The 19546-nt window shown below is 36.1% G+C and overlaps 1 protein-coding gene across 3 annotated transcripts; it reads left to right on the top strand.

Moving 5' to 3' along the window:
- Positions 1–824: 824 nt before the first annotated feature.
- LOC106063700 (F-box only protein 30-like) lies at positions 825–19517 on the top strand. 3 transcript variants are annotated; one of them, XM_013222142.2, is made up of 7 exons: positions 825–990; positions 3675–3764; positions 5067–5372; positions 5516–6425; positions 11680–12301; positions 13607–13770; positions 14168–19517. In XM_013222142.2, exons 2-7 carry the CDS (start codon positions 3733–3735, stop codon positions 14402–14404), a joined length of 2271 nt encoding a protein of 756 aa, XP_013077596.2. In that variant the 5' UTR covers positions 825–990; positions 3675–3732; the 3' UTR covers positions 14405–19517. The 3 variants fall into 3 exon arrangements, with proteins under 3 accessions (XP_013077596.2, XP_055900131.1, XP_013077595.2); XM_056044156.1 differs by having other exon boundaries at positions 825–1043; XM_013222141.2 differs by having other exon boundaries at positions 825–1084.
- The last annotated feature ends 29 nt before the right edge of the window (positions 19518–19546 follow it).

Genomic DNA, 19546 nt, shown 5'->3' with positions numbered 1-19546 from the left:
CGCTATGGACAGTATAGAAGGACTTCTTATGATCCTACAGTTGCGCTGGGCAGGGCACATAACCCGCATGGGAGACGAACGTATAACAAAAGGCAGTCTTTTTGGTGAGCTAAAAGTTGGTGGACGCAACAGAGGCGCCTCACGGAAACGTTTCAAAGACCAGCTTAGGCGCCAACTTGCTTTGGCTGACATAGAAGAGAGCACCAGGTTGCATGCGGCCTCAGAACGAGACAGCTGGAGGTCACTTACAAAGGCCGCGGGATACACATTTGGGACCAAAAGAAAATCCGTTGCCGAGGACAAACGCAGACGGCAAAAAAATATATATATATAAATCGACCACCTACGAACAATGGTTATGCTGCCCTGGATGTGGCAAAATATGTAAGTCACAGCTGGGGCTGCGCTGCCACGGGAAATACTGCATTCCTCACTTATCTTCTGACTCGAAGACAAGTCTTATTATGAATTATGTTTCCAAACTGGGATTTCTGCCAAAAAAACAATTTGACCGCTCCCCAATCGGTTTGGGGGGGGGGGCGGAATTTATGCTATCGCCCCCAACAATTCGGCCAACATACCAAAATGGGGACGTCATTATATTAAGCTTGGTTAAGATATCAATTCGTAGATTTTATCATTATGGGTCCGCCAGTGATATAGTCTATATATATTATTATATGGTACAATCGGCACCTTCGACACGGAGGTCAAGGTACAATGCCTGTCGGACTGAATCAATGACGGTGTCAGAAACCAAAAGTAGAAAGATTCACATCCGTTCATATAGATCTACACAGGAAAGAAAACAAAGCTGTAGATAACTCTACCAAACAGTAGACTACTTCCGCAATGATCTTATAGATACGGTTTACGATTAGACCTTTATAATTATCTAGATCTAGGTGGTCTAGACTTGATCTAATTTATATTAGATCTAATTATAAAGATCTAGAATTTTAATCTGAATCTAAGACTAGGTTCTAAACGGTAACATTCAGCGAATCTGAATACTGAATTGGTCTGAATGCTTTCAATTATGAGTATGAATACTATGAATAAAGACTAAACTCTAAACTCTAAAGTATGATATAAATAATAAAGTAATTAATATAATAATAATTATTAAATTATATTATAATTAGATCTATATTTTATATACTATATTATATATAGTAATACTACTTTATAGTTCAGACACAATTATTTTTGTTTCTGTTGAAAAACAAGGGTTTTAAATTTACACAGGTTCAAGACGAGCACTGGTAGTACCAGTGCTTTTTTTGTGACCGTATCAGCATATGCACCAGTCAGTAGTGCCAGTACGCCTACCAGCACCTTTTTCAATGTGGGGAAAAAAAGATTACTTTTCTTGTATTTTAATGTTTATTATAATTTATTAGTACCCGGTAGTTTAAAGTTAGGCAATCCTTCACTGAGTACCGGCTCCCATTTTTAACAAAAAAAAGTACTGGGTAGGACAATGCCATTTTTTTCCTTTTAGGACAGAAGGGGTGTACGTCCGGGGTTAAGGAGATTTTTTTAGAAAATTTAAGTATCAGCTAAACATGAACTATCTAAAATGCTTCTAAATATTCCTAAAAACACACACGTCATAGTCTTTGTGTAATTATGGGGTGTTCCATAATATTTATTTGTCACAATCAATGACACTAACCAATGGTCTTTATCACTATCAATGACACTAACGAACACTATTTTAATGTTGAAAATGCATATCAAGGGGATGTAACTCAAGGCCGGGAATGGACATTTCTTTGATTTATTTTGTAAAAATCTAACATTTTCTTACTTAATGTTGTTTTTGTCAAGATGTTAAACCAAGTTTGATGTGAATGGGCAAAAAGAAAGGGAATATCGCTAAACAGAGTGTTAATGAGGGGCAGAGTTGGATATAATAAAAAAAAAGAATGTTTTTATGAGCAACACAATCCTGCTCTCTCTCTCTCTTTTATTCTCTCCTTGGCGCCCTTATTATTGATTGACCAACCTAGCATGGTATCATCAATACAGTACCAGAAATAAAAAGTAGCAGGAGGGGCAATTATTGATTGATCAGGTACCAAATTAGGTCACAATTACTGAGTGGAGTGAACGGGCTAGACGTTTGGGGTCAACTAGATCTAGGTAGGTCACAGTATATGGCCCTTTGTAAAGTTAAGGGGTTAGCAGAGAAGGAAGCAATTAAAAGAAGGAAAAGTGACACTAATCTGTCGGTCTTGAGTTGGTGTAAAAAGAAATTGATATTAAAATTTTAAAAAATTGCTTATAATAATATTATTTTTAAATACAATAACATGAAGTGTTCGTTAGTGTACAGAGAGGGCTTGTTAAGTTACAAATCGGGGAATGGTGTTCGTTAATAATAGCGCTGGACCTCATTGACCTGAACCTCTTCAACATCATATTTTATTGTAACTATGCGTACGGTAACAAAACAATATATCTAATTTTATTGAAAAATGGATGACGAGTTTATAGATGTTTCCAGTTTATTCCTAGGACTAACCATAAGGGAGCTATAAACATTCGAACGTAAAAATTGTGGCAGTGGCGGTTAACTTGTTCAGAAGATGAAAATTACCATAATCATTAAAATCATAATGGACATACATACATGGACATACATTTTGATAAATCGATCATGGTAAAATAATGATGTGTTTTAAGTCAAGACTAAGACATTTAGATCTATATTTATTAGATCTAAGTCTTTATTACAATATAAATTATTACTTTACTTACTTTAACTTAAGTCTTAAGTGAGTATGTATGGACACTATGGATGAACCTTTGTCATAGGATGATAGGCAGGTCCTATCACCTATGGATTGGTAACTGACTCAACTTTATGCTCAGCAGTAACTGTTTAAGACTGGTAGATAATAGATTACATACAGTGCTAAATCCTGGCAGAGCCTGCAATGCCACTGTATTGGTGCTTGCCTTTCGTTTGGATACATCAGCTGCATGGGGATGGAGAAACTACTGGGCAACATCATTCCAACCATACTACCCCCTTAGCTTTTTTATGGCTTGCCTTATGCCCAGGCATTCAGATTCATTTTCATGAGTCCCTTATTTTACTAGTTGCATAATTTGTCTCTAATGTGATCACCTAGTAATACAATAAGATTAAATCATTTTGTATTTGTCTTCACATACATATATATGCCCAACCTGCAACTGCAGCTGTGTATCAAGGATTGGCCTCTTAAGTCACACAAAAGTTGCAAAGGGAAAAGATCGTCTCTCGAGACGTAAAATGCCATAGATAGTTGGCCTAGTACAAATCTTGGTTTGAAACATATGTCTATGTTCTCTCAGGACTAGATTGTATTTGGATAGCGAGCGATTTCAGCCAATCTAATCAAATATTTGAGTACTTTTTTTCACCTCCTTCATGATGCCCACTGAGTGCCAGATTTTCAAATTATGGAAAGGTGCTTGAGACTTGATAAATCAGGCTGATCAGTCTTTTTACATGCAGACTGATCAATTGGGATCCTGGGTTTAAAGAAATAATACATACTGGGGGAAAGTTTGATGTCCCTTGCAGATTACACCATGACACATTGCTAGATATTGTATGTCTCTTCTTTACTCTCTTTAGCTTTATGTCTATGTCATATATCTTTTTTTTTTTATATCAGTATTCAAAAGGTTGACTAGCTAAATCAAAACAGTATAAAAGAAAAAGTCAATAAAAGAATGATAGTTTCAGGATTTACAATGAAGAAAAAGTAAGTAGTCTTATTAAAATATCTAGATATATACCGGTAAATGATTGATAGATCTAGAAATCTATTTCTTTATTCTCATCTATCAGTACATCATGCATCAAAAGATTTAGGTGCCCAAAGTAACAGCCCTTAAATAATAATTGGTAGTAAATAGCCATTTGTTGTTCTTGCTGAACAAAAAATAAAATGCTATTTGTTTCAAGACATTTTTGGTTCTAAAATGATGAACCTTTTAAATAAAAAAAATATTGTAAGCAGTTGCCCTGTATTACTGGAATAGGATTTAGGATCTGAAACAATCTATATAATTCTCTTCATGGCCTAACACTAAAGTCATAGAAAAATAACTCTTTTATTTATGCAAGTAGATTAGAGTTAACCCAAATAACTTTCGCGGTGACAGAGAGTGAGGCTCAGAAAAAAAAAGAGGGGGGGGGGGAGAACAAGAAATCTTTCTCTTTACATATATTATATATATATATATTTTGCCCCTTCGTATTGCCCTTTGTTTCCTTACCATGGCCACAGCTTCACATATATTTTGTGAAGTAAACAAGTCTTTCAATGTAGTCGAAATTGAGGTAACTGTTTATTTCTAACAGATGCATATTTCTGGAAAAATTCTTGCTCTCGAACTTCACTAGATGGTTGTAAGCTTTGTTTGCGAACACTGGAATAACTATGGCCACACCTTTTCCACACTCTGCTCGACAATATGCTGCCTACATGAATACTTCCGGTGTTTATGATCAAGTTTACAATCCAGTTCAATGTCTCTTCATATCCCTGTTATTTAGTGATTGCATTCACCGCAACATACTGGAGTGTAAAACTATCGAAACTGCTACCTCACCTACTGTTCTTATTCCCCAGATATCCCTGGCTCAATCAGATTCAAATTTGCCTTTTACCTTTACGTGCAGACAATTCCCTGTTAGATTAGCCTTTACTATGACAATTATTAAAGCACAAAGTTCAAAAAAAATATGCCTGTATCTTCCAAAACCTGTTTTCAGTCACGGATAGGTGTATGTTGCTCTCTCCAAAATTCCTTCTTTTCATTCACTTAGTTGTTTGCCCAAACCCACCCCATATGGACAACTGTGTCTTTCAGGATGTGTTCACCCATCACTAAATAGCTGCGTGTGCTTGGACTAGCATTTCTAAATCCAACAAGTGAAAGTCGGTCACATAATCTGACATTTCAGTCACGTAATCTGACTTTTCTCAGTTTAAATTAATGAAAATTTAGCATTTTAAAATAAAATTACTGTTCAAATTGTTTTTTTTTGTCTTGATTAGATTTTATTCTGATGAGTGCAATGATCTGGCACCTGGACAACATAGTCATTGTATTCGTTGTCGTCAAGTCAACTGCACCCAGTTTGCGGACAATGTAACTGCATGTGTCATAGTGACATGCGAACTATGTGGCTGGCGCTGCCATGAGTGTAAGCAAGGAGAGCACCAACTTACATGTCCAGAAGAGCGAGTCCAATGTGTCAACAAAGAGTATGGCTGTCCACATGTGCTGAAAAGGTCAAGGATGTCAAGTCATTTGCCAGTATGTCCAGCTAGTGTTGTATGCTGTGCTGAAGAATGGAGCAGGTAATTTTTAGCAATTTCCTATTGTTTACAATTTAAAATTCTTTCTTATGCTTTGATTTTTACAGCTAGTTTTTAAACAAGCATTTTATTTTTTATGAATAAGTTCCTAATTAGTTTTATTATTACATTTCCTTTTTATTAAGGTGGCCAATGCATGCTAAAGACAAAGGCATGCGCCTTCCTCTTCCAAATGTAAAGACCTACCTTGATTGTGGGCAATTAGACGTTGGCCTCGCTATGCGAGATCAGAGAATGCTGATTGACTCTCTTCGAGCCCCTCATAAACTGCGCCGCACCTTGAGAAATCATCTAACTCAAAAGTATCCTGCAGCCCCTCTTACACACCGCAACTCTTCCTTTGATTCAGATGCAGCTGCTTCGGCTGACACATCCCAGACTGTTTCAGATGATGAGACTGATGCACCTTGGGATTTGTCTAAGCTTCATCCAGGATTAAAAGAAAGTATAAGAAGCAGGCTGTTTAAAGTAACCAAAGAGACAACAGACAGTTTAGCCAGTGCCCTAGAGGTAGCTTCCATGGGCATGCACTCATCACCAGCAAGAGTTTTGGGGGTTACAGAAGGGGGAGACAGTCATGATATTTCTTGTGCTCTGTGCAGAGGGTCTCCTGAGACAGACCTGTCAGTAAAATCGGTGATTAATGAAGACACCACAAGTGATAATAAGCAAGATTTACCAGAAAGCATTAAGAATGGGGAGTGCATTGAAAAATTTACTTCATTTGACTCAGGAGACAGGTCAACAAGGGCATCACAGTCAGCTGATAGGTCACTGAGGAGCAGCCGATCCTCAGACCGCTTTAGTGACACCAGCATGAGATCAAAGTCCATCCTGCAGGACTTTGGGGGTACACAGCTGTACAAACTTTTAGGGTATCTACCTGAAGAAGGACCAGAAATACATTTGGGCAAAATGTTGGGTGTCAACATTGGCTTTGAGTGTATTAACAAGTATGTTGCCAAGCCAGCCAGTATGTATACGTTTATCTGTGCTCAGAATTTTAGACGAGATGAATACAGGTGGCATTTTAAGGTAAGTTACATTACTATTTGCAGATAGTTTTAGATATTCTTTTTTTGTTTTTTTTAACTGTAAGGATGTTGTGAAATTTACTTTTTAAAGTTAAAAGTTGAAATCTTATCTTTTTTCTTCTTCATCGTTCTCATTGTTATGTTGGAGTGTTCATATGACTAGACCAATACATGAGATGAACTGCGCAGTGGTTTCCAAATCAGGGAGCTCTCCATATAGTTTTCTTTCTATTGGGGTGATTTGGGGCCAATGTCTTATACGGGCCTCTTGGTAGAGAGAGCAGTTTTGGAGGACGTGGTCGGCATTTTCTGGTGATACTCCACATGGGCAGATTTCACTGGTTCCAATTTTGAGCTTCCGGAACATGTGTTGTCGCATTCTGTTGTGTCGGTCCTGAGTCGAAAGATTAGACGTTGGTCTTGTCGGGATAGCTTATAGTAAGCATCATCTTTCTTGTGATTTGGATGGGAGCTCGTCCATTTCTCATTTATTTTATCTACAATTAATTTCTTCATTTCTTCTGGATAGAGTGCAGAGTTTACTTGTGAGTTTGTTCTCCCACTCTCGGCGAGTGTGTCAGCTTTCTCATTTCCTGCTAGTTGTATGTGAGCTGGTATCCATTGAATAACAGTTTTTTTGCTGTTGTGGTTGAGCTTTGTGAGTGCTGTTCTGAGGTTTTTAATATAAGGGGAATCAGAGTTTTGCAGGCTTTGGAGGGTTGTTTTTGCGTCTGTTAGAAAGACAATCTGACTGTGAGGGGAACTTGGATGATTTGCTAGCATGGTAGCAGCTAGTGCTAGTGCTTCCCTTTCTATTCTGTGACTGTCAGAGAGCTCTCCAGTTGCAAAGGATTTTTCTAGTTTTCCTCCATCTGGCCATTCGATAAGTATTCCAGCTCCTCCATTTGTGGTGGCTTTATGGGATGAGCCATCCGTGTAAACTCTGATCCACTGATTGCTAGGGTAATTGGTATGTAGAAAACAGTTCACTATTTCCTTGAGCTCTGTTGGTCTGTAATCAGATTTTCTTTTTATGTTTTCAATATGGTCCCTTATAGTAGGAAGAGGGCTTTCGTCCCAGGGTGGAGATTCATTATAGTGTATCGAGGATTCCAGAGTAATTTTTTCAAGTTGGTGTTTCTTTTTTAGGTTTAGAGATTCCTGTATGAAATTGGTCCTTTTGAGACGTTTTTTTGTGCCAGTTTTGTGGATTTTTGTTCTGAGTGGGTGCCTCTCCAAGGTTTCCAATTTAGTGAATTGGGAAAGGATTTTTATTTCTCTTCTTTCATCCAGAGAGATCAGGGCAGCGGTTTCCTCCATAGCTCTTATGGGTGTTGTTTTGATTGCTCCTGTCATTATCCTTAGACCAATATTTTGAACCTTGTCTATTTTTCTTAGGTTGGTTTGGGCTGCTGAGCCCCATGCTGTGGCACCATATTCTAGTACAGGTCTTACATAACTGGTATAGGTCTTTTTCAGGATGTTGTGATTAGCTCCCCAATCTGTGCCAGCTAATTTTTTCAAGAGGGATAGTCTCTGGATGCCTTTACTCTGTGTTTTATCTATTTGGTTTTTCCAGGTTAGTCTCGGGTCATAGGTGACTCCAAGATAAGTAGGGCTGTCATTTTTGTCTAAAGCTTCCTTATCTAATGTTAATTTTATTGTTTGTTGTTTTGTTGACAGTGAGAATATGGTATATGTTGTCTTTTTTGTGTTAATGGACATGCCCCAGTCTTTGGACCAATTATTGAGTTTATCAAGAGCATCTTGTAATCGAAATTTCGATGTTCCTACATATTCTTCTGTGCTAATTAAGGCAAGGTCATCTGCATACATGCTGCTCTTAACTTTTTTGGGTAGGTTTTGATTTAGATCGTTTATGAATATTAGGAAAAGTGTTGGGGATAGGACTCCTCCTTGGGGGACACTTTAATAACCTATCTCTTTCAATTTGGCCTAGACAGTTTTCTAGGATATATTGTGGTGGTGTGGTTTGAGGTTTACTTCCAGGAGTTGGATTGGTATTGTGGTATGGAATTAGATATTAGTTTTTGCTTAGTATTATGTAAAAGTTTGTTCCCACTTGGAGAATCTGACCATGTATTAGTCCATCTTATACCAAATTACAAACCTACTCTTAAAACTACAGAGAGTTATAAAAACAGTCAAGATGTGGTCTGAAGAGGCTGTAGAAAAACTACAAGGATGCATTGAGAAAACTAACTGGGAAATCTTTATTGAGAACTGTCCAGACATAAACGAACTAACAGAAACTGTTAACTCGTATCTATCATTCTGCGAGGAGTTAACAATTCCAACAAAAACAATACAAGTTTATGGAAACAATAAGCCCTGGATGACCAAAAAAATCAAACACCTTATTACTGAAAAGAAAACAAAGTATAAGGCTAGCAACGAAGAGTTTATAAATGCTAAAAATAAACGGAGAAAAGCAATAATTGAAGGGAAAAAAACATACAAAGAAAAAATTGAGAATTTCTTTGCAAATAACAACTCAAAAGAATGCTGGGAAGGATTAAAGAAAATAATAGGCTGCGCCTCAAAACGAGATCGAATTTCAGTGGATGATGATGAGAAATTCGTCAAAGAACTAAATTATTTTTATTCTCGCTTTGATAAAGAAGATTTTGTTGATCTACACAAAGAACATTTCAACACTCTGTCCAAAGGAAAACAAGAGCCCTACGTCCATTTTGTAACTGAGGATGAAATGACCTTGTTATTTAAAAGAGTAGATGTAACAAAAGCTTCTGGACCAGACAAAATTAGTGGCAAGCTGATCAAGCTATGTGCGGTGCAAATTTCTTTTATCTACTGTCACATCTTTAATCACTTGTAAACGTGCGTAATTCCACACATCTGGAAAACTTCAGAGATCATACCAGTGCCAAAGAAACCAAAAATAGATTGCTTAAATGATTTCCGCCCAGTAGCACTAACACCTATTGTTATGAAATGTTTTGAAAAATATATGCTTAAACAACTTGTAGCAAAAGTCAATAACAGCCTCGACCCTCACCAATTTGCATACAAAGCAGCTAGAGGAACTGCGGATGCCATTCTATTGCTTTTGGACCAGCTTTATAAGCATCTCGATATACCCATCTCCTCGGCTTTCAATACCATACAGCCACATCTAATGATAAACAAACTGAGTAAGTTAAATGTAAGCCCTTACTTACAAGCATGGGTTCTAAACTTTTTAACCCAACACCCCCAGTATGTTAAAGTCAACAACACCAAATCATCAACTCGAGTACTATGTACTAGAGCTCCACAAGGTTGTGTACTTTCTCCTGTACTGTACACTCTTTACACTAATGACATAAGAAGCATCTGTGACTCAGTTAAACTCATTAAAGGGAAACTCCGATGGTTTTTCAAATTTGAGTTATTGACATATTTAAATTCTGCGTAAAAAGTTGTAATAGTAAACATTTTACCATTTTTTATTTAAATGCTTAGAAACATTTATATTTAATAAATTAGTCAGTAAATTCTTGACATCTAAAAAAAAACGGGGTTCTATGAGATTTTGTTTTAAGCTAGTTCATACGTCACTTCCATCAACAATACTGAAAGAGAAACTAGATTTGACCAATCGTATCGCTTCATTCTTATAGTAGCTGTTAAGCTTAGTGACGGCCTAGACCAGAGCTATGATACAGTTATATATATGTATAGATAGATCTAAAAGCATTAGGATAATCAACTCAACAAAAAGAGTAACATTTTCATCTAAGCCTCTCTCTGTCCCAAGAAGTAAATAGATCGTGTGTCTGACTGATACGAACAAACTGGTCAGTGTAAGGCTAGTCTACGTTTAGTCGGTCATGACAAGACAACCAAGCGATAGTGTTTGTTGTGTGTTGAGTGGTCTGGCAAGAAAATACAGACTGACGTGGTTAGTCAAGCATGTAAATCTAATTTTAATACGTTTTTTTTCTTTGCTTACAAGATCCTAGATCTAACTGCATAGACCAAAATATATTTATTTTACGAGAATGTAAACTTTGCTGTATGGTCTCCTGTTATACAATAAGTCAATAGATTAAAACACATTTGTGACGTCACATAGAAACCCGCTGAAAGTCTGACTGTTTTGGATGCACAGGAAAATTACGTCAGAAAAACATCAATTACTAAGTTATTATTGCAAAGAAAAAAAAAGAATCATATATTCATTATCTGTAAATCAAAACACATATTATATCAAAAATTGTCAAAACCATCGGAGTTTCCCTTTAAATTCGCTGATGATACTGCCATAGTCGGTCTTATTTCAGGAGACGAAACTCAGTAACGAAGCTCGATAGAAGAGTTTACAAACTGGTGCACCGACAACTTTCTAGAACTGAATGTCACAAAAACTAAAGAACTTATAATACATTTTAGAAAGAAAAAACAAACTATACGTGAACTGCAAATAAACACTACATCTATAGAATAAGTAAAGGTATATAAATATCTAGGCGTTATCATCAACAACAAGATTTCATGGGAAGACCACCTTGGAACTCTGACAAAGAAAATAGCCCAGCGACTCTTTTTTCTATACAAACTCAATAGCTTTAAACTAAACAAGAAGATTCTTGAGACTTTTTACTTCGTGACTATACAAAAGGCAACACCTCATCTAAACTTTTGAGACGTCTAGAAAACATCATAAAAAATTACACTCACAACATTACCACATTTAAAGGAACTTTTTGAACAAAAGTGCCTAAGAAAAATCGAAAAAATCTTGGAAGACAACGGCCACCCGCTCCATCAGAACTACGTCAGGTCGTCGTGAAGTGGGGGACTGCTGTCAATCAAAACAAGAACGGAGCTGTACAAAAACTTGTTCGTACCTCACTCGGTCAGACTCTATCACCACCACTCATTGATCAGGAAACATGAAATGCACCAAGATAACCTGTGTGTAGTCGCTGAATGAACTCTTTATGTTGTCTGTTGTATTTATGTGTATTTTTCTGTTGTGTTGTCTTTATATGAGAAAAGAGTCCTTGTAATCACAACAAATTTCCGTAAGGATCAACAAAGCAGTCTTAGAGTAAGGTTTATTAGTATTGTGGAGTTGATTTGGAAATGAATTAAATTTCTTAAGAAATTATCCTCTTCTTCTACAATGCAGTTGAAAATGAATTTTTTTCTTCATTGTTGATTCACTAAAAATTGTTTATTCAGTTTTTAGTGGTGAAACTTAATTATTGAATTTCAATTTCTTTCAGAATGTTCACTTAGAAATTCATCAAGGTTTTAGTGGCTGGCTAGAGCAACGATGTCCACTAGCCCAGTTGGGATGCACATATTCTTTCCACCGAATGGAACCCACTCAACCCAATAGACAGCTTCATCATTCTCCATTGCTGGAGAGTTTTGGTCTCAAAAGTACTGTTCAACCTATGCAAGTTACCAGGTCAAGGAAAGTTGCTCCAGATAATCATTGTTCTGCCATTTCTAGCAAGATATCCAAAGAATGCCAAGAGGCCACCATTAAGAAAGATACCATACAAGAGGAAAGTGCATGCAACAAAAAGACTCCAAGCATTAATGACTTGGTCTCAGTAGACAAGGACTTCCAACTTTTAACTCCGGATCAGTTCAATCTGTGCCACACAATTAGTGAAGATGCAGGGAATAAGTCTGAGAGCAAAACTGCACCAACAGAGAGCCAGCACAGAGATGGCAATTCTTTGATGAGAGTGAAACCAACTGTTTATACTGCTGTGAATTGGGATTCCAAAGTTTTGTTTCAGTACGATGTAGAGGAGGACAATGAGGATAAGCAAGATGAACAGCACACCTCACTCAGTTTGGCCAGTTTACCTTTTGAAATTTTACAGCACATAGGTAAATAGAAAACCTTTCTAGTCATCCTTTTAAAGATGGGCTCATCAATATACATTAGAATAAAGATATTTCATTACATTTGTATTTATTTATAGATAACTGATTTAAACATAAGTAAATTGTTAAGTTACAAAACTGAATATGCCTTGTCCTTTATTATTATGCTTAGGGCTAAGATAAATTAAGTTGTGATTATAATTCTAAGCAACTATAAGTCTCAAACTTATGCACATGTTTAATTAATCTGAGAATTATGTATTCCTGTTTCTAACATTTTGGGAAAAAATAGTCAATAAATCTTTAGATGCAGATGTTTCTGTAAAAAATGACTGGTGTCAGCCTGTCAATGTGTGACTGGTGTCAGCCTGTCAATGTGTGACTGGTGTCAGTCTGTCAATGTGTGACTGGTGTCAGTCTGTCAATGTGTGACTGGTGTCAGTCTGTCAATGTGTGACTGGTGTCAGCCTGTCAATGTATAGCTGATTAGCTGAGTTACACTGAGGGGACTCAAATTCGAATCTTGATGTAGAATAGGAAATCTGAGATTCGACTTGATTTCTGTTTCTGAGCTCTATCTCCTCCTCTCACTAGAGATTGGACCAGATTTCTGTTTGTGAGCTCTATCTCCTCCTCTCACTAGAGATTGGACCAGATTTCTGTTTCTGAGCTCTATCTCCTCCTCTCACTAGAGATTGGACCAGATTTCTGTTTGTGAGCTCTATCTCCTCCTTTCACAAGAGATTGGACCAGATTTCTGTTTGTGAGCTCTATCTCCTCCTCTCACAAGAGATTGGACCAGATTTCTGTTTGTGAGCTCTATCTCCTCTCACTAGAGATTGGACCAGATTTCTGTTTGTGAGCTCTATCTCCTCCTTTCACAAGAGATTGGACCAGATTTCTGTTTGTGAGCTCTATCTCCTCCTCTCACAAGAGATTGGACCAGATTTCTGTTTGTGAGCTCTATCTCCTCCTCTCACATGTCCACAAGACTGTCAAGAAATTCGACTTGATTTCTGTTTGTGAGCTCTATCTGCTCCTCTCACAAGAGATTGGACCAGGATTTGTGTTTGTGAGCTCTATCTCCTCTCACAAGAGATTGGACCAGAATGCACTTAGCAGGCTCATAGAAGATTAAAAACAGTTTGAAGTCTGCATGTTTTTCTTGCTCTTTTGGTGACTCTTCAAAGTCCTTTTGTCACTTTACATTACCAGTACCCAGAATTCCATCTTTATTTAAATATCTAAAGTATTCTTACACATCTTTCTCTTCTATTTATTGTGAAATAGTTTCTATTTCTATTGCAGCTCAACATTTAGATAGTTTCAGTTTATGTAACTTGTCGCTGACTTGTCATCTATTACGTGATGTATGTTGTAGTCTACTCAATGACCATGGAATAGTTCTTTTAAACTGGCAGAGACAAAAGCTTGCAGAAGGCTCAGGATACACTTGGCGGGTAGCCAGTAAGGTCAGTGGAATTATTTTTCTTCAAGAAATATTTTATTTATGACCTCAAGGATTTTTAATAGATTGGGGGGAGGGGGTTTCCACAGTGGTCTATGCTTTATCTGAGTGCAAATTAATAAGACCAGTCACTATGAGTTTATGTTATGAAGTTAAACTATTGTAATGAAATTATTATTTACATGTCAAATTTTTTTTTTCTCATACTTTCAAAGTTAACTTTATTAGACCCTTCTGGTGTTGAAATAATAGCCCATGTTGTAAACCTATAATCAGATAGGATATCTATATTATCACCTCTCATATCATTATATACAACATTTCTCAAAGATACCAGTAAAGCAAATTTTTCAAGTAAGTTGTATATTTTGTAGTCAATCATTCTCTTCTACTTTCAACAGCGTTGGTTGTTCAGTACCAGCTTTGAACCTATACGTGCCTGGAAGTTTACAGACAATTACCTTACTATGGCAGATCATCTCAAAGTCTGTGCTTACAATAAAGATATTCTGTCACATGCCATGCCATTCAGGGTCACAGAGCTGCCTTCTCAACTCCCAGACGACTCTCAAAATAAAGCTTTATCCTGGCTTGTCTCCCACTCAGCTGCTGAGGAAGCACAACCTCACTCTCATTGATGTTGCAATGAGAATAGAGAGTTTAGTAGTGATACTTGTAGTTATTTATTTATACTATTGTTTTATGTGGTTGACATGATTTAAGTAACAGCCTTGAGTTTCGACTAAATGTTCTGTAAAATTACTCACTGTTTAATATATTTTGTCTTACCAAACACAAACTTGGTATAGCATAACATTCAACAAATTATCTTTAATAAGTAGTAGAAAACAGATTCATACTAAATGCATATAATCGTATAAACAAAAGTAATATAGTATATTAAAACTATATAAAGAAATGCTAGTTACACAAACGCAATGCATTGCTTTATATTGCTATTCAGTGATAAAGTTCATTTTGTAGTGCTCAACATACTGCGTTTTAGTTCTTTTGAAAACAGCAAGTGGAAAGAAAAGAAATCTAGAAACATTTAATTTTAGAAATCATTTAGTGGACTCTTTCTTCTTTGTGTTTTTTATTTAAATTTGGTGATTAATTTTCTTAGGGCAGGGCTCACAACCCTGCTCATGTGATTTTTAGAAATTTTAATTTGCAGGCCTACATGCTTGATATTAATTTACCTCATTCCATACTGGTAAAAAAAAAACTGTCCATATCTTTTACAGCCAAGCCAAAGCATTTTTTTGTTGTTCATTTATAAAATAGAGGATCAAAGGACTGGGTTCATAAGTTTAACAAAACATTTCTTGCCTTATAAAATTTATTTTACATGTTTTAAATTTTTTTTTGTTTATTTCATAAGTTATTAATGCTAACTAGATCTATATTATTTTAAACCATGTCCCATCCATGGTGAAAGTAAAATGCAGGTTTGGTTGGGGCTCCTGGAAAAGTAGCTGCCTCTTAGAGGCTGAGCTCTTTGAGTTCATGTAACCTGATCAATCGGTGATATACCTTTGTGCCATATCCAGTCAGTGATGCTGTGCTACCTGGCCTTCTGTCCTAAAAAAAAAAGATAAAGCATCGTTGTGATAAATGGAACCTTGTTATATTTATTGGGTCAATATGTGTCTTCACTCTTTCAAAATCTCTGAGGCATGAAATTATGTTCCTGGGTGTCTGGGGACAATAATTTGTACAGGTCTATGTAGTGAGAAGAATGTCCAGCTAAGTTTACTCTCTCCCATAAAATCTCAAAACGGCTATTAGTGGCATTAGGCTCAGATTGTACTCATGAAGATTTGCTTCTTTTGATTATCTTCCATGCAAAGTTTAACCATATTAGAACAGTTTTGTTTAAGTTTTTGTTACTATTAATGATTGTGTTATATTAATATAGACCTGTGTTTAAATGTATTTTGCTTCTCTTTATCCCTGGGTTTATTTTAACATACTCTAGTCAACTTCTATTGGTGCATTCTGTCATTGTAAAAGAGAAATTTAAATGTACAATAGTTTCTTATCAAGTCTCAACTAATAGTAACCCTGAGGATAGAATCTAGTAAGCAAGGGGAAAAAATTCTTAGCAATGAATCTTCTGACCTATTCACCACAAGTTTATTTTATTCAAAAGGTTTTTTAATAGTGTTGGCCTAATTTGTCAACCTGTGGAGCGCATCTTCCCCCTCCAAAAGTGGCAAGAAAGTTGTGGGGTTTTTTAAGGGATAAAAATTCTGTTGTTTGATTTGAATTATTATTGTTTTAGATACATTCTTAAAAATTGATCAAGTAAAAAGGTAATTGTTTCAACATTTAAAAGTTAAATAAATATTTTTACTTTTATTAAATAAATAGACTTCTTTTTATCTTTGAAGAAAAACTAGTTATATATTGTCTTTACCAAGATTGAGATCATTTTCATCTATTTCCACCAATGTGTTTCTACTACTTTCTACATATTACTTTCAAGTCAGAAGAGTCAAATTTTTCCTAAGCACTGTACCATCATTCTGTTGCCTTTTATGTCCAAAACAGGCTGGTTACTATGTGTTGTATGTTACCCGGACCTCGAACAAGACAAGCTGTCAGGCGCATGCGGCCTTGCTGCATGTAGCTTTGACGCAGAACTCACTACGATAATCATGGCACTACGCCATATAGGGGGAAAACTCCATAAAAAGGAAACCGTTGCGGCTTCTGTTGTAATGGTTACCGATTATAGCTTCTGCCTCCAAGCCATGGCTGGCTTGAGGGGGAAAGTCACCTTTGGTAGAAGAGGCATTAGGCGCTACAAATAACATCCACCTATTTATTGGAGCTGTCAACTTTATGCTGTGGGTGCCCTCGCACTGCGGTGTGCGGGGTAACAAGGCGGCTCTAGCACGAGAAGGAGCGCTGGCCGTGCCCACTTTCAAGGCCCCAAGTACGTTTAACCAAGCTACGACATAAATCCGAGAGTGTGTACATGACAAGTGGTTGAAATCTTGGGATAACTCCAACAAAGCCCGTGGAGTCTGGCAGCATTTGCGTCACTCCATGGTGGAGGCTTTAAAGGCCAGAACAATCAGTCATTGGGCACTGCCCTGTTGGTGCTTACTTTGCCTGGTTCCAGACAAATTTTGATGCCCGTTGCCGACACTGTGGAGAGTCAGTGGAAACAGTGGTGCATATCTTGCAAGAGTTTCCGCAGCTCAGAGTTAGTCTGCAGAGTCACTCGACTTGTATGGGATCTTAAAGGCACTACGCCTAACAGCAGAGTTTCTTGCCAAGACTCTACGGGAGGACTAATCCTTCCAGCCTTGCTACCAAATGGAGTTCATCTCAGGTTACTATGTGACTTTTTCAAATCTCACATTGCCCTTCTTTAAAATTACTTCTGCAGCTCTTAATGCAGGAAATGGTTTGGCACTGGGGCTCAGCCTTAGACATGAAAAGTTGGAGGGGGGGATGATAGGGAAAAGGTTGAGAAACATTTATTGGGTTAACATTATAAATGAAAAAATAGCAAAGGACTTGAGGCAAATTATGTTTTGTTTTACATAATTCGGATGTTCCTTCAGAGTTGAAGATAGTTTACTTCCTAGTCCAAACCTCCCGCAGGACGACGGGGGATGGGAGCGGGCAGGGTTTGAACCCTCGACAAATCCGAACAACAGTCCAGCGAGCAAACCACACGACCAGGCAGCCATCCATGTCTAACAATACTTTAAATAATAATGTATTGATGACCAAAATGTTTGGGTCATATCATAGAATTCTAGTAGAAGCACAATCTATTTATTTGTAGCCTAAATTTGTACTCTAATGCCAAATATATTTTTGAATAAATACACTTTGTATAATTTAATAAAAAACTTTATTCAATTTGTACTAAGCATTTTGGTTTTCATTGAAAGATATCATCTCACAATTTTTATCATTGCAAGTACAGGCCTATGCATAGCAGAGTAATAAATAACACACACAAAGAAAGGATAGAGAATGAAATCTAAGATTATTGATAGTGATGGGCAAAAGTTAACTAAAAAGTTAGAAACTAAAAAAAATTGTTTAACTAGAAACAAAGTTTAGTTTAATTCGTAGTTTAATATTTTTTTTTTTAGTTACTAACTAAAAAGTTTAATTAAACTTTTTACAACTTTTCAACATGTGGTCAGGGTTGAAACACACATCAATAACTTTGATTATCAGAAAAAATGATGCAGTTAACAACTATTTAGTCAGTCTGCTTTTGAAGAAGGTAAAGTAAGATGCTGGTAAAAGTTATGGGAGTAAATATTTGCAACTGAAAGTAGCCAAAGTATTATAAAATGTTTTTTGCCAAAAGCTTCTATGCAATATTATGAATGGGGTTGCTCCGAATTTTTTTGTGAGCCTCGTGGAGGTGTTCAATTTTTGTTTATAGAGGGAATTTGATTAGTGAGTTAGGTCAATATTTAGTGGTTTTAATCAATTCATTAGCAGCAAACAATTTTTTTACTGCAGGAACATCAAGTACTCTCTTTTTATAGTCTTAAGACTTATTATTGAGTTCTAAATCGACAGCTAGGCCATTCTTTTCTTTCTAAAGGTTTTAATTCAAGGCAAAAATACAAGCACACATATTTATTTAGACATCTTTTTTTTTATTTTATTGTGCATTAACATTTATGTTAGAAACATATTCCTTATTACTGATTTTACTATGGATAAATATTTCTACAATGCTAAAAGAATAAGATCGAACCGTAAAGCATAGAGCTGGATGATTATATCTATATAGATCTAGTCCTAGTTCAACCCTGCCCCACCTCCCTTCCCCCAAAACAGTTATGAAAATTTTTTTTAGTTTAACTACATTTTGAAATTCATGATAAAATTTTAGTTTTAAAAGTTAGTTTAGTTCCCATCACTAATTATTGATGGAAAAATTAAAGAACCTTGCAAAAATCAATAATAGAGAAAGAAGGCCAAAGAATTATATTTAATTTTTATTGCTTAAAAAGAACCAGTACATGAAGGATCTGCAATAGATATCAGTGTGGTTGAACTCATTGAAAAGATTAACATACACTTGTGTAACATTTTACTGATGCAGACAATTATCTTCCATTTCCAGTATGGGTATAACACATCAGTTGTTTTTAATTGCACATGCAGTCTACTGTATTGAAAAATACAATTGGAGCTTTGTTTCTCAACATGTTAGTTCTTATTAATGGAAACTCAGTTGAGTGCATTGAAACAAACCTTGAATGTATTGCTCATCTGGGAATGCTTTTCAATTGGTACCGTATTAAAAGTATTGAAACTTCAGTAGAATTTTTTTAAAAATTATTGTTCATTGTGCTGAATGAAATACTACTAGGGCATGAGTTGAGTATAGTAATGCTGAGTACACTAAAAAAGAATCAGACATTTTAATAGCCAAGCTTATAGTAGAGATAAGGTTACAAACTATTTCTGTTACACCTCATTAAAAAAAAGATTCTGTAATTCTAATAGGTTGTTTTTTTTTAGTTTTTGGCACATAAAAAAATAAAATCACAAAAAGTTCTTATTTTTTAGGAACTGTTAATACTGTTATATTTGAGTTATGATCCTTTGTTGTGAACAAGAAGTTCTGCCCAAGATGGTGTCAGATGATATCAAATTAAATGTTACTGCTCAAATTCTACATTTGTTGTTTTGATGCTTCAATAATAATTAACAGAGTGGCAGCAATGGGACTTGAACTCTTGTTCAATAAATCTTTAAAAAAAAAAAAAAAAAAAAGTTCC

The sequence above is a fragment of the Biomphalaria glabrata genome, chromosome 10 (assembly GCF_947242115.1).
Source record: "Biomphalaria glabrata chromosome 10, xgBioGlab47.1, whole genome shotgun sequence".
NCBI classification, from domain to species: Eukaryota; Metazoa; Mollusca; class Gastropoda; family Planorbidae; genus Biomphalaria; species Biomphalaria glabrata.
This window is presented reverse-complemented; position numbering and strand designations above follow the sequence as displayed.

Excerpts from the sequence above, each read along its gene's own strand:
- LOC106063700 (XM_013222142.2), top strand. The coding sequence starts at position 3,733 with ATGATAGTTTCAGGATTTACAATGAAGAAAAA. Across the intron at positions 5,373-5,515 it reads TGTGCTGAAGAATGGAGCAG|GTGGCCAATGCATGCTAAAG; the intron begins GTAATTTTTAGC and ends CTTTTTATTAAG. Across the intron at positions 12,302-13,606 it reads TGAAATTTTACAGCACATAG|CTCAACATTTAGATAGTTTC; the intron begins GTAAATAGAAAA and ends TTTCTATTGCAG.